At 42.5% G+C, this 16,273-nt stretch overlaps 1 protein-coding gene across 1 annotated transcript in view; it reads right to left on the bottom strand.

Annotated features, from left to right (window-relative positions):
* CNTNAP1 (contactin associated protein 1) overlaps positions 1–16,273 on the bottom strand; it is a 419,356-nt gene that overhangs the window by 239,013 nt on the left and 164,070 nt on the right. Inside the window, exons 5-6 of the mRNA XM_069634419.1 lie at positions 6,725–6,928; positions 5,049–5,233 (exon numbers count right to left, since the gene is read on the bottom strand). Coding sequence (XP_069490520.1) covers positions 5,049–5,233; positions 6,725–6,928 — 389 coding nt within the window. The remainder of the gene's footprint in view (positions 1–5,048; positions 5,234–6,724; positions 6,929–16,273) is intronic.

A 16,273-nucleotide genomic window follows, 5' to 3' on the forward strand; every position in this document is an offset into this window, starting at 1 on the left:
GGCATATACATATTGTTTTGGAATAACAATGTTTTTGGAGGCTATTTTATCATATCTTACCATAACCTATGTTTTTAATGAGTTTTCTAATATTCAAACTTGTTTGTAACTATACCTAATTTGCCTAATTTGCTTTTTAGGATTCTGGATTTATTTACATGATTGTTGGCCATAAGTTCTTTTTGAAACCATATTGCTGCCAATGAATAAATAAATATATAAAGATTCACAATTTTGTGGCTAAGCATATTTGTGCCAAATTCTGTAAAATATGTTTTTGGGTGGCACATTTGTTTTGGCTTTCTTGCACTACAACGGAATGTGTAGCTAAGTTAGTCTTTGCTGGCATCTGTTTAGTTTTCTGCAATAATTGTAATTGCGTCTATTCGAAATATAACATGTCCTCAACATGTTCAGATGTCATTGTATGGCGAGTGATACTTTTTCTTTGTTTCCCTTTTCTATCTTAGATGAATTGGGTCTGTTTGTCTTTCTTCCTGTAGAAGCAATTAGTGAAATACCTTAATGAGTTTACTAACCAACTCCTGGATTCTTGCAATCCCAGCAGTGCTAAACTTCCAGTCACTACACTGCGGCCAGAGAATATCACCTGAACCAGACATGCAGAAGCAGCACTACAGGTTAATATTCGCTGTTCCTTGCAGAATGCTTTTTTACATTTGACGGCAGTGATCATTCAGATTGATTTATGAATTGATCCATCAGATCACTCATTGATCTTGGAACAAAATGAGGAAAGAAGTCCAGACACTTTTGATTTACTAGAGAATTATCGTGACCCCAATGGATATAAGATCTCTTCACATTTTCATTAAGAAAATGATGGATTAAGGGCAACTTTTTAATATGAGGTCTGCCTATAACATCAACTACAATATAACCATTATAGACATGTTTAGTGTATGTCAAGAGAGCAAAATTTTCATGCAGGATGGGTGATTTTTCATGCAAATGGAAGATCTGCTTGTAGGATCATGTGCACTACATTGATGATGTCTTTTCTTTGGCATGGTGATGTTCCCCTCCATGATTGGTATGTCACATACCACATTCAGAATAAGGTTAACCTACACCGCAGATGTGAGAGCAGTGGCATTTTGGTTAACTATCTACACCTTAAGATAAGTGAAGAATTTCAAACTTGAATCAGAATTCTAATTGAAACCAACCTCTTGCAATGCCATGCTTCATGCCAGGAGTGCATATCCGCCCCACCACTTAGTAGAATATTCCTTTTCATGAGATGTTAACAGTGTGGAGTAGGGTTGTCGAACTCTGGGCCTCAAGGGCTGGAATCCTGTCAGGCTTTCAGGATATCCCTCATTAATATTTGTGAGAAGAAATGTGCATACATTCTAATCATTGAAATTTAATGATGGTATCCTGAAAACCTGAAATGGATTCAGCCCTCAAGGCGGGGAGTTTGACTGTTGAGGAATTGTAGCAAGGATGTCAATTATAGAAAGAATGAAAAGTGGATTTGTATGTGGGGAGAGAGATTATCCAGGATGGTGCCTAGATAAAGCCAAGAACAGAATGAAAGGTATAAAACAATTAGAATGTATTAGCAAAAGGAAGAAAAGGAAGGAAGAATGCTTGATACCTGAATCCCCTATCAGACAGAACACAGTGGCAGATCCAAGGTGGTGGAAGCAGCGTAGGCAGCCGCCCTCCCCCTTCAGCTCCACCCGGGTGCCTAGCGCACCTCCCAGCCTCCCGCTGGCACCCTATTATCCACCCAGCTGGCTCCAAAAGCTGCCTCCTCTACTGACTGATCACAAGGACTAGCCCTCAGACACCTGATATCAGGTCTATATTTACCAAGATAGGGAATTTACTATCCGATACAAGCTTGGTAACCCCTCGATGTTTACCAATGGGACAGCCTAGCAGATTGCTACAATCAAGAAAAAAGAAGTGTTTGCTGTCTCATCAATCCTTAAAATGAAATGGCTTTTACACCTGTAGGAGATGCAATTTATGCCAATTTCGTTTGGATATTTGAAAGGGATATTTTCCACCAGATATTTAAACGAAATGGGTTTACAATAAATGTAGTAATTGCAATATTACCTATGTCATGTATATCATGATTTTCACACAGAGTATGCTGTATGCTAGAAGAATGATAAGACCTCCTAAAGTAAAAGTACAAGAACGTTTAGGGCCATTTGAACATCTAACTACCTTGAGAAGAAAGGAGTTTCAGGCAGACTCCAAAAGGTAATCATTCTTCGGGGCACAAGTAGTTAAAAGATACAAAATATGGGGTAATCATTCTCATGCAAATTGATACAAAGATGAGTATCAGGGTGAATGCTATACACCCAATAGGAACGCATTTGTGTCTGTAGAACACCAATATTCACAATCGTGAGTCTTATCTAAATGTGTTGCCAATTTAACATTATTTTCAGACAATCTAATGCTGGGATTATGTAGAATTTGTTATTCTTTCCCAGACACACGTGTATACTTGCTTTAATCAAGCAGAATATTTCAGTTCTTAAAAAGCTGGAAATGTTTCATTGCATCTCTGTGAGGATGGAGATAAACTGATTGGATTCAATAAATTGGTCATCTATGAAATTTGCTCATATCATGTCTATTAGATTGTATAACATATAGTCATTGAGGTACTTTTATAGAGATGCTTAAATTGCAAAATTGATTGACTGACACCTGTGAGTATTGAAATATTAATTATACTGTACAAATTATGAATACTATACATTGATACAACATAATGTGTTGATCGACATGAGGTTGTCTCTCTAGCCCTTAACTGAGCTTTGATATGAGTTAGACCTAGTTAGATAGTGTATTTCCTCGATTGTGAAATCGATGTTGCACGCACAATCAGTGCAACACATTGATCTTGCAATTCAGGAAGTGTGGTAGAGAGGGTAAGTGGGCAGCAATGGGTTCAGGAGGGGGAAAATGGACGGGGGAGTTGAGGGAAGGAGGTTGGTGTGAGGGAAGAATGTAGTGGCGGTTGCTGTTGTGTGTCCCCTGGATAATGAGAGGGGAGCCTAGTGATGGCAGGGAGTTGGTGGAGGAGGAGGCACAGTGGTTCCGGGCCTGTCCCCTGGAGAGTGAGGACAGGGAGGGGACATTGCTGGTGTAATAGGGGGAGAAAGAAATCCTTTTCAGAACTCCTGTTGTGTGAATGAATATGTGCAAGAGGAGTTTTGAAAAGGATTATTTTGCAGTGACCCCATACAATCATTTAGATTATTAGGGTTGGGTGACATTGTTTTAACAATTCCATATGGGTAGGTTGCACGGGTTTCATTCAGACTGGCATTTAGACAGAAATGAGAAGTGATTTTATAGTTTGTGTATTGTATTGTTTTGATTTGAAATATATAACTGATCCATTCCATCATGACCACAACATTTGTCATACCCTCTGACCCAAATGTAGTTCCACACGGGATAAATGATGGTAAGCATTGAGAATATACGATCCTTGATAAATCTGCACATGAAGCGAGTGCATTGGATGGTTGAGGGCTACCCTACCGAGGGATATGCAGCAATCAAATGAATTGATCCACAAATCAATTTTAATGATCAGTGCCTTTGGACGAAATAAATAAATCTAAGGAACAGTAAATATTGACATGGTGTGATCATTCTGTCTGTGTTGTACCTTTAGACATTTGTATAAAAGCAACAAAAGCAAAAGCACAAACTATGCATAACGCGCCCAATACCATACTTGAGTTTGGTTTCTAAGCACGGATCCGGGATTCGACACTGTGTTGCTTTGCATAGTCTTGCTTCCAAGACCAGCACGTTGCCCATGTGCTACGGTAATATATTATTCAAATCCTAAAAAACTGCTTTTAATTATCAATAACAAATGATTACATGCCTGTTGCTGGATAAGAGAGGGGGTGTGAAATAGGGGCTACTATGCCTGATTGTCATTTCTCAAATTTGATATTTGTCGCATAAATATATGTTTGTTTATACTAAACTAGAAACTACTGTTAGATTAGGTTACATATACTATGTTTTCATCTAGTTCCTTGCCAGGAGTAATGCCTATGACCCGTGTAACTGGAGAATTTACTAATATCCACAATTATAACATTTAATTTTTTTTAAATCTAGTACCAAGTTCAAAAAATAAACGTCAATATTTAGTTTGAATTGACAGAAAATCTCACATTTCCCTCAGTGTTGAGGGATTCGGCTTACTTTCTTCATCCCTGACCCTAATAGTGTTTCCATGCTTATTTAAAACGGAAAAGTCCCCTGAAATGGCAAAATGTGAAATGTACCTGAATTGACCAGAATTGTTGAAATAGTTAAGTGTTGAATTATCTAACAACCATAGATGCATAGTAAGATGAACTATACATTCCAAAAATTGCTGAGTAGAAACTATTAAGCAAAGCTTAGCCATTTGGGAAGCGCCCATTCCATTGTTTTTATACTGTGTGTGCCATATCTCGGGGGGACCTAAATCATATGCACATCAGGCGTGGTCAGACCAACAATGGAGGAGTTGTACCCAGACTGTTAGGTGCCCTCCGTTTGCACAGGAGCACAAGAAAACCTAAACATAATAAGACAGATGCATTATATGAACTATGTGTTAGGCCAACCCCTTTGAACTGATTTTGCTTAAAAACAACTGCTAACACCCTTCAGTTCCTCTTCAATCTCTCCTTTTAGAATTTAATAATTTGAATCCCAAGCCAAGCAATTTATGCCCATATATTATTTTTGCACACCTCACCAGACATAACACTCATATCAGACAAGTGACAACAATTTAACAGCATGACCAGAAGATGGAACAAGGTATTCTTCCTTACTGCAGCCGTGAGCTCTCCAAATGTTTTGGACTACAGCACCCATCAGACCGAGGCCAGCATAGTCAATGGTAACGGATCATGGGAGCTGTCGTCCAAAACATCTGGAGAGCCACAGGTTGCAGATCCCTGCTAGAGGCAATTAAGGGTTGACAGAGTCTTTAGAAATGTAAATCTAAATGAAGAACAATGCATTACCTCGTTCTCCAAGTCCAGGTGGTCAAAGTCTCCCATGCAGCGAAAGCGTTTCACAAGGCCATCGATGGTTAGGTTCACATCACGTCCGTAGCGCTCAAGTCTTACATAGTGCCAGTGCTGGTCATCTAGGAGGCTGCCAAGAATTACTGTTGTGTCACCTTCTTTTGCCAAAACGGGGCTACTACCTATGGCAAAAATAATGGCAAGATGACTCTCTTCCCGGTTGGTGCAAATCCACTTTAAAACCACCCAATGACTTAGTAGCACTTCTTCAATGGGCACTATTGTTAAAAGGAGGAACACTCTTCCAGCCTGACAGAGAGCCAATTTAATACAGCCAAAGCTCATGAGCAATCTGCAAACCTATGGGAAAATGACCACATCTTTGCAAGAAGATACTACATTACTTGACATATTTTCTTGTTTTTGATATCACAGCTTTTTATGTTATCACAGCATTAAATAGATAGTTATGGTTTACAGAATATGCAAATGGGCCAAGTGTCATGACATTGAGTCCAAACATCCGAATGATTCCCATGTGATCCCTGGAAACGCATCCAAGGATTGAATCATTTTCTAGTCGCTGAAACTCTCTTCCTCACATTCTTAGTAGACATAGCGACTTTCCTCAATTTTGTAGACGTTTTAAGACCGAGTTGCTCCAGACAGCAGTCTTTGTTCCCTGGGGTGAATCCGAACGCTCTCCAAATACTGAACAACAGTATTATCCTTTTGCACGAAAACACTGCTATTATTTTCTCTACAGCGTACTGCCTTCCTTTCTGTATTTCTTCCTTGTTATCACTCCCTGAAGTGCTCAGAAGTGGATACTAGCACCAAGCTCACTGTATAAAAGGTTCAAATGAACCAATAGATGGATAAATACATCCATAAGAATGGATGGGGCACAGAATAAACCAGATGCATTAGGTTTAAAGGCATCATTATTTGGAACAGTTTTGTTTTTCCAATTTTGCATACTTGGTCCCTATGCCTTCGACCTTGAAACACACTCTTCCCCCTTTATCTTTTACATGGCATAGCCAAACCTCCCGAAAAAGTTCCTCTATCAATTGCCTATCAGTCTCCTTATCAGGAACTGTTGATTCCCCCATCCCGCTTTCATTTATTACCTTTGACCCCTCCTATCCATTCATTCAATCCTTCCCATCTGGCCCTAACTCTTTGTTCTTGGATCAGGTAGTCCCCACTACGTCCCCATGTTAAACAAGTATAACCTCAATGTCCATTTTTGCTGATCTAAGGATCTCCTGACTCAGGGACCAAATCCATAATCTATATTCTACTACCCCAAAACAACCCTACCATAAACCTAACCCAGCTTCAGCCCACCACGCGTATCCCCTCCAACAGGTCAAATCCTCATTATAAGTGGAAGGTTTGGTAGATGTTGCTTTCTGCACCCCTTGCCGCAAAGGTAGACATCTAGGCAGCGATGCAACATAACGCCAGTCACAACCTAACGGCCAATCAGCCGTTGGTGAGGCCCTGTGTCTCCCATCCCCGCCAGTGCAATGATCACGCTGAAAATACGCACAGGCCTCCCCTCCACAGCACCAAGCTTATGCAATTGTGCATTGTGATTAGGAGTGGTGTGGTGATATACAAAGGACAACATGAATAGTGTAAACCGTTGCCATGATCTTTCTTACCTAGGCTGATGTGAAGCACGAGCTGGGCTTTCTCGAGTTCTAGCGTGATGTAATCACCTTGGGAACCCTCTCCATGCATCAGGACTCCATCCCTTTCAATGGTTTTAAAGTTAAAAGCAATGAGGTCGGACACGGTGCGGTTGGCTTTGCCTCTGAAGCGGTAGGAGATCATGTCGTCGCCGTCAAAAGATAGGATGTCCGAATCTGCAATGTGGGAATATTGAAAACAGAGGAATTGAGACATGGCATAAACATGCATGCTGAAAGCGAGCATTCACGTTGGTCTATTGGCCCTAAAAAAAGCACGGTGGTGGACCATCGAGAGAGGATAGTCAAAAGAAAACACAATGCACAAAACATCATAATTGAATCCTAACTTGCGGTGTGACAGCGTGATCTGCAATTAATGTGTACTTTGATCTGACTTTCATGGAGTTTTGTTCAGTCGGTCCACCAGACGAATGTCTTGTCAAGGCGGTCCTTCTGATATCCTGTGCTTCCGAAAACCGTTTGGTGATGTTCCGATAAAGTGGCATGTGCGGGAAAATTCCCAATACACCTACGGGGGCAAGTTAATGGTGCCTACCTGAAACTAAGGAGTGCCATCTATTTGCATTATGTCGGTCGCAGTTTTGCCTGCTGAGTTGTGTGACAGTGACATGATTTCAGAACCCATGCTGTCTGCTCTGAATCAAGGAGCACCATTGTGGCGCTCTACATAGGCTCTGGCTCCACCCATTTGAGTTGCGTCACTCAAAGAAAAGTGTGTTTATCCATCATTGACATTTTTCTCTACCTGAAAAAGGGCGTTTGTGGCCCTGATGAAGGCGGTGTTCACGAAAATGATGCCACCTAAAGGCGACTCTCGAGTTGGCCATTGATGAATCAATTATGTTTTGTGCGATGTGTTTTCTTTTGAATAGCCTCTCAGGATAGTCGGAGAGATGTTTGTACCACGGGTCCATATAGTTGTAGGTTTCTAATCGGCTTTCAAGTGTATACCTGACAGAAGTAGACTGTCTTTTTTATTCCTTATAGCTTGCTATTTGTGTGAATTCCCTTTGGTTTATGTATCACATGAATTGTGTTGGTTAGGTATGATTAATGTGTGCGTTATGTTTGTGTAGAGACGTGTGTCTGATAGATGAAGTTATTTGATGGTATTTTCCCTCTGGGTTTCATTGAACTTAGGTACTTGTCTTTATATTATTGTTTATTCGGGGTTCCATGTGATATTTTCGCTGCAAGAATATCGCGATGCAAAAATATTGCCATATTTTTGCGGCGGAAATAACACATGGACCCTGCGGGGGACACCCCGCAACCCCTGCATCATTTTTATATGTGCGGGGGACACCCCCGCAACCCCCACACCTAATATTTTCGCCACCAAAAATATCGCCTATGGCCGTTCCCGACGACCGTATGTACGGCGATATTTTTGCTGGAGAAAATATTACCTGATACCACCAAATTCAGTGTATACAATTTGTGTTTCTTAATGAAATGTTGCTATTGAATATTGCTTTGTGACTGTTCATATAACACACATGGGACCTTCTTCTTTGTGTTTTTTGTTGAATGATCCCCATTTGGTCCGATGGGTCTTTAATTAAATTAGGGCAACCTTTTTATTGTTTTGTTCATGTGATTGCGGCCAGCCACAAGCACCCAGTTCATTTGGCGGGAGAATCTTGCACATACAACCATAGACCTTGAAGTGTCAAGTGAGGCAGAGTGAAGGAACATTGATGCCAAGGAAAAAAGTTAGAAATATTTTCTGGATTTGTTATACATTTATTTACAAGGGATTGTGAGTGTGAAGGGCAGGCTTGCGGCAGGGCAAAAACGCCAGCCTACATATGTATGTATGTATTAAAGGGCGGCGGTCACCGCTATATAGTTAAGGTGAGTTGGAATCCTATAGGAACCCCTCAATATTCTATCGTTAATACCTTTTGATTCGAGTAACAGATGTGATCGAAATTTCGGAAAGTGATTAACTCGCAGGCCCCCCGTCTACAAAGTTTCATAAAGATTTGTTAAAAATAAAAAAAAGTTATTATGAAGACTAAAAACATTTATTGCCAAAAGTACGGCTTACTTCCCATTAATTTTCCCATAGACAAACAAGGTCAATTTTTGCCAAAGTGCACTGCCCTAACCGCTGGACGGATTTGGACCAGATCCGAAACAACTTGGGCACGAACTGTTGACAAGCGATCCATGCATGGTTTGAGGTAATTCTGTGCAGTAGTTATTTAAATATTTAACAGAGAATGGGGTGCCCACTACTCAAAAATAGATAGCTATAGCTCAGGGATTTACCCAAAAATGGGTGTTTTTAGAAATGAAATAGCTGCCATCTTGTTTTTCTCTCGATGCAAGAGATAACCACGGCTATAGCCGAGGATATGGAAAAATGAACTATGTTCCCTGCCGGCCTACACCCACTCCCCACAAACCCCATCACCACGCCCACTCCCACGCACAATACAAACCCCCAAACACATGCATCTGCTGTTTAAGGGAACGTTCAGTGTAGTGCACAAAAAGTGCACATTTTAACTTCTTCCAACACTTTTATTTTAAAACCAAACCATTCCGGAATGGTTTCTTTTTAAAATAAAAGTATAGGAACAATAAAACTTAATTAAAAAAAGTAGAGGAGCACCGCTCCCAACCGCTCCCTAATGCACACGCTCTCTTCGACCACTGGCGGTGTGGAGTACGTTGAGCAGCAAAGGGCACAAAGTGTGGCACAAGGCACATCGAGGAGCCCATGGTATATAGGGTGCCAAATGTATGCAGACATTGCTGATCAGCTGGGCCTGAATCTCTCCTGCTTGATGATGTCACGAGTAGAGTGTCCCCATCGCGTGCCCCTCTGCTTGTGAAATACAGCCAGAACCATGACTTGTAGTGCCGAGGGATCTCTCTTTATTTAACTGTTTGACAAGCCCTCAAATGATGTGTGATATCCATGCACAGCTAGTAAGGTGTCTCTTGGAGTTATGAAATTACCATCATATTATTTATGCATGTTTAAGATTTTTTGTTTATGGTTCTTTGTTTATGGTTTAAACTATCCCCCTAAATCTTCTGAAGAATACATTTTTTCTTGATCAACTGAAAAACACATTCCCTGAATCAAATTGGACCAAAGTTAAAGTCATCTAAATTTCATAAACGTTTATAAGTATAACCTTGACAAGGAGGATACGATTGCTAGGATTATTTCGTAGGGAGTGAATTTTATTTCGTTTTTAAAAAAAAGCGAGAAAACAAATCGATTTATAAAGACCGCTTCACGGTTGCCTTGAGCGGTCTCTCCAAATCGAACTGTTAGATTCTGGTAAGTGTGTTCAGAGTGTGAGAATGTTAGTGAGTGTCTGTGTGTTAGCAGGACAATGATTGTGAAGTGTGTAAGGGAGGGGTAGTGGGTAAACATGAGTGTGCATGCATGTTTGTGGGTATAGGTCAGTGTGTCTGTGGTGGCGGGTGGCCAGGGGTATGGCTTCCTGAGTGGGTTTGGGGGGTGAAACCGCCCAGAAGTGTGTTATTTCCGCTTTGCACATGAGACGGCCAAAATAAATCAGTCTTTTTGATGTGCGACCTTAATAAAGCAGAAATATGACATAGAAACAATTATTTGACTATTCTTCCTGTATGTTCCATTCTTAACTAAGGGTGAATTACATTTTCCTTTTATAAATATTCTGCCTCTGCCTACATTTCATTGTGCCTCATTACAAGTTTGCCGGTGTGGAAAATAACGGTACCGGTAAGCTTGCCGGTACCGTTGGTTTCGGACCGGCAAACTAAGAGTTCTGCGAGTGGGAGCCTTTCAGCCCGCCATGTCATGGCACCTGCTCACAGAACGCAACGGATGCACCGGCACCATTCAGGAATGGTGCCGGTGCATACGTCCTCCCCATTCCCATTGAGTCCAATATGACTCAAATGGGAATGGGGAGTAATATTTTCTGGCGCCCGGGAATAGGCAATTACTGAGTCCGCCGGGGCTGTAATGCCCCGGTAATTGGCCATTCCCGCGTGCCAGAAAATTCATGGCTCTGGTGGCAGCCGTGCCAGTATTTGGCGGCAGCCGTGCCGGTATTTACCGGCACGGCTACCGCCAGGGTCATAATGACCCCCATTGTGTCTTTGTGTTTTGCTTTTTTTTGGTAAAACCATGCCTCCTCAGTTCCTTAGGGGTTGTCCCTGCTTTTTCAGCTACACTAGAGTTCTGCAACCTTTGACTCTGCAGATGTTTTGGGCTACAACTCCCAACAGCTCGAGCCCATGTAATCAATGATAAGGGCACCTAACCAGAGAGTTTCCTACCACAGGTGGAAACTCTGTGGTTAGGTGCATTTGTTATTTCTGAAACTTCACACCACATTATAAATTATCGGGATCCTCCTCCTGTTTATTATAGTCAATTGTAGAAGAGGAGACTTATACATCCGCAAGAGACCATACCCCCTACCTCCCCTGTATTGGAGCCATGAGGCCCTGCCCTGTCTGACACCAGCTATCGTACCAATAACGCACAAAGTATTTGGAGGAGATATCCATTGAGACAACCGTATTGAATGTACCCACGAGGTAATGACAGCCTCCAGGAGGAACTCCCTGAAGGAGTATGGGAAAGAGCTACGAAAATGAACGATTTACATCATAAGAACCTGTGCACGATGTACAGAGATACTCAATGAAGACAAAGTATCGCTCTTAGAGGAGAAAGGTGCTGTAAAGAATCAAGTAAACTCTCAAGTGTAAAAGAAGAAAAGTACACGGTAGAAAGTACTGCAGAAAACAGAAGTTTAATGAATGTACAAACGCTGAAACGCAGGATAGATGAAGTCATCATATAGGGTAGCTATAGGTAGTGAGTAGAATGCAGGTGAAGCTGCCATTGTATAAAAACTGGACATTGGTATCATGAAATAAAGAAGCCAAAAACCATGAAAGGGGAACGGAAAGCTGTGCCACAGTAGAATTACCGGTTGCTGAAGCTGCGTGGCGAGGCTGTCTGGCATGAAGTCAAGATCCTAGAAATCAAGGTCAGCTATCTATGCTGAAGAAGAACATGTTTGCCCAGGATGAATCCTCTCACATTAAGTTGCAAGAAAGAACACAAAGGATGCCAAATTGTAATTCATTTAAAGCATTTAAAAGCTGCCGAATTAACCAAATCGTGCTCTCTTGTGACGTGAGTCACAGATGGAAATAGAATTTGAACTTGGAGTTCCAGATACAATAGCTAGTGCCCTCACTCCTGTGCATTCCAAGACGAGAATTCTCTGCAAGGCCAAGTACAAAGACAATTTCATGGCAGAAGGCATGGGTGATGAGAGATGCTGGGCTATTTGGGTGGTTGTCATGAGGGATTGATTCCTTTGGTCCCTGTGGCATAGATGGTGCCGCATCAATACTGTATCTTGTCCTACCCCCAAGATGGTGTCTGGTCTCTACTGTGTGGTTTCAGACTCTCTGTGCCTTCCTGGATCTTTGACTCTGCCCCCTGCAACACGAAAGCCTCAACTGCCTGCGCGTCAGGACACACTCTGCGTTGCTACTCTCCATAGCCAACACTCGTGAGTTAATCTCCTTAGTGTCTCTGATCTATTCTGTCCCTTGATTCCTTCCTGATTGTGTAATATCTCCTTGCTACCCGTTAGGTATAGATTTCAGTTCCAGCCGCCGACACGGAATACCTGCACAGATCGGCTCTTGCCGCAAGCTTCTTTCCGCATGTCACTGGGTATGCTGCTTTATGAGTTGACTTTCCTTTCCTCTCAATCGGTTTCACTGCTGTCCACTTTTGAACTCATTTGCATCTACAGTCTTTCCACAGACTTCAGAAAAACCTGCAAGCTGTAGCTGAACGCTAAAGTCTGATTTGGAGTGCTGCGTCCTTCCGGGTATGAACGTGTTTGGTATCCCATAGCAACCCAAGTGCTCCGACACTGGCTAGAGCTCATGAAGCGGATCTTTTGTTTTCTCAGGGAGTCAGTGGGATTGCGTGCCGTCCACAATCTCTCAGAAGACGGAAGACATCCCTGCTCAGCATTGTAGTTACAAATACTAGCTCTTATTATACCTATTAGATCACAGGCTCTTCTGCGTCTCTGTACGTTTCCCCAGTAACCGGGAACGCTGTCTAGATTCTAACCACTCGCTCCTTATCAACATTTCCTCACATCTTTTCTCTGTATTCTAGCGACACATCTCTGGCGCCCCCTCTTCAAAAGCACTGACAATCGACCCTTGAAACCGTAGCGGTAGTTCTATAGGTAAAACTCTCCTGAATTATTATCTGACAAGTACCTCCTCCCTATTCTCTTAGTCTAACAAAGCCATTTTTGTGATCCACTGCAGTAAGCGGCTATAGGGCCACAGTCAGCTTCAAGATCATCCCCAAAGGATTCTACGAGATTCTAGACCAGTAACCGAAGATCAACTTCCTGAGAAGACATCCAGGGTTTTCTTCCCCAGAGGGTTTCCCTGGAAATCCTACCCCCTTTGCCTCATTTACTGGGTCTGGGGAGTAGGGTGACCCGAGGAACTTTCACTACCTCACACTGTTGCATTGGAACCAGGTTAGTGATATTCTGATATGGAATATATTGAATGTTGAATAGTGAATTGGCATTTGGCGCATGACAGTGGTAGGCTTCATGTCCTATCTCCCTGCACCTGGGTCTTGGCTTATGTGTTGCTAAATGCACCGAATGTTCCAAACACGGCACACGCGTGCCAAACCAATTGTATTAGTTCATATAACAAAGGACCTTATAGCTTGAGAGACCAATGAAACAGGGTGTGACTGATTTTCTGAAATTACATGTTTGAAGAGATAGGCATAAGTTTTCCACCTGATATTGGACAGCCAATAACAATCCTAGTTACTATATTATTGTATATCTAGATGTCTCCCTTAACCAATCCTGCCCTTGATAGGTTTTTCACTATTGCCGGGTACTATGACATCACTCTGATACATAATGACGTATATGAATTGTATTTTTTATGGAAATCATTAAGAGACTGAGCGTATGTCCGTTGATATTTGTTGTAAACGTCCTGTTTTAGATAATTGTTAATAAAACAGTAACTTGCCATCTTCTTGAGTTTGTCTGGTTATTTGGACTCCAAATTATTCTGGTGTAATCTCATACAGTAACAGATGCACGTTCCAAGGGCCATATGTACCCAATGATAAGGGACCACGAGAGTCATAGTTCAAAACAACTGGAGAGCTGTGGTTTTGCGGAACTCTGAGCTACACTATCCTGGAAGCAGGACTGATTTCTAACATGTCCGAGAAAGCGAAAGGTAACCACATCATGTCATGCTGCCTGTTTAGGAGCTCAGTCCTGGACATGCAGCCTTGCCCACATCAGGCACACTGGTTGAATGCCAAGTACTAGGTTACAATGGTTGGTAACGGGGGCAGACCACGATTGAGAACATGGTTCCATTGATATTGGCCCAGATTATACAGTGCTGGCATTGGGCTGGATTTCCCCGGATCTGAGATCCAGCAAAGAAAGTCTTCCTGGATCTCTTTTCTGGAGTAATCCATTTGCACACTACATTTATTTTAATGTGTTTGGCCTGTATTAAGATGCTGTGCTTCTGAAGCTAGAATTCAGAACCGGGGCAAGACACGAACTTTTGATCAGGATCCCTGTGAAATACCTTGCTAAGATTGTATTCTGCAGGAAATATTTTAGCACAGCTTTTAAGGTTTAAAATGTGTTCACCTTTTATACTTTGCTTGCAGCATTGTAGGAAACACGCCCTACATTGGTTTATTTTCCAGGTTTGCATGATTAGTCGTCTAAGGGGCAACGGTTTATGGGGTTGGGGGGTGCGAACGGCATGCCCTCCACCTCCGCTTCTTCCCCTCCCCTCCTCCTCCCTCTTCCCCGCTGTTGGGATCCAACAAAAAAAAAAAATCTCAATTTCCCACAGTGGGGTAGTAAAGAGAAGGGCCACCACATTGTGAAGGTTAAAACCTCCCACCCTGGTTCTCTCCTCCCACTGAGCAACCATACATTCCCCATCACATGGGCAGCAACAATGATGCCCTGCTCTGAACCAGAATGTTTACATAAGACTATGTGGTGTTCCAGTTCTAGTCTAGATGCACACAGACCATTGCATGAGGAAGACCTCTGGAGTGTTATTGGAGGTGGTCTAAGATGGAGATATGACGTGACTCACTCACTGCCAGTCATCTAGAAGCTTTGCACCTCGGACATTCCCTGGTTTTCCCTACAAGCTAGAACCGGGAAAGTGACTTTTGATTTTCCCGGAGGTGCCGGTGGAGAGATTGTAGGAAAGTTCCATTGAAAGTATAGGGAAATTTAACGCTGATGGCTTTCCCCGGAGGGTGCCCCGCAGCACCCATGGGATCTACGTTAAAATAACGAATTCTGAAAAACTCGAGATTCGAAGCCGACTTGCTCGCATTTTGAACCTCCAGCTTTTCGAACTCTGTTGTTTTGTCCCCCACTTCGCATTTCATGTATGCGGGGGACACCCCCGCAACACCCTAAGCCCATAAGGCTGAAATAGGTGAGTGGGGGACACCCCCGCAACCCCTGCTCACCTAGTTCGGTATTTTGGGCTTTGTCATTTTCGTTCATTCCGAATGCGCGGTAAAAGCGCATTCAGCATTTTATTTACGTTGTTGTGGTGGATTTCCGCACACATGTACTTGGCGCCCCAGGGCCGAAAATACCCTGCATGGGATACTGGATGGGTAGGAGTGAGACTGGTATGTGTACATTCAAGTAAAGTACTTTCCCAGGCATTGTGAACCTCTGCATAACTGGGCACTCTGCAAACTGCGGGCATCGGTTCTAATGTATTCAAACTAACAGTGGTTGTCAGACCACAGGGCTGCAGCTGATTAAGAGTGCTGGACGTGCTATGGGGCAGCTAGCTACGGGCTGAGTAGCACACAGCCAGTTGCTACGTATACCAAAGTGCAAGTGTCAAGAAAAAACTCTCCAATGCAGGCACTCCATTCAATAGAAGTATTAAAGCTTACACATAATGCACCAAGTGCATTATCATCATAAACTGGCAAGGAGTACTTGAGTTTGCATAGACACTTGGAAGTCTCCAGTGAAATTGTTGGTAAGTGACTTGCAATGACTGAGCATTGTGCGCACATCCCATTCATAAATCAAAGAAACACATTATTGTTAAGTGGTTAGTGCTAGTCCATTAAGCGACCTATAGGCAAGAGTGTTCTCTGCCTTGATGAGCTCAGCTGCGTGCGGCTTCCGTACTCTTGCCTGAAGTTCGCTTAATGGACCTTTACTAACCACTTAGCAACAGTGCTCATGGGAACCAGCCTTGTTTGAAGACTTGTCTCAGATTGACAATATTGCACATGTTGGCAAACAGCTTGCTGTCATAAGGAATCCTGAAACAAAATATATCACTATTATTGTTTTAAGACATTATGACTCTTGCCTTGAAAAAGCCCAGACGGGCGAAACTCGTGGCCATGCATTTGGCAGT

Source organism: Ambystoma mexicanum, chromosome 13, assembly GCF_040938575.1.
Source record: "Ambystoma mexicanum isolate Mex_15411 chromosome 13, UKY_AmexF1_1, whole genome shotgun sequence".
NCBI classification, from domain to species: Eukaryota; Metazoa; Chordata; class Amphibia; order Caudata; family Ambystomatidae; genus Ambystoma; species Ambystoma mexicanum.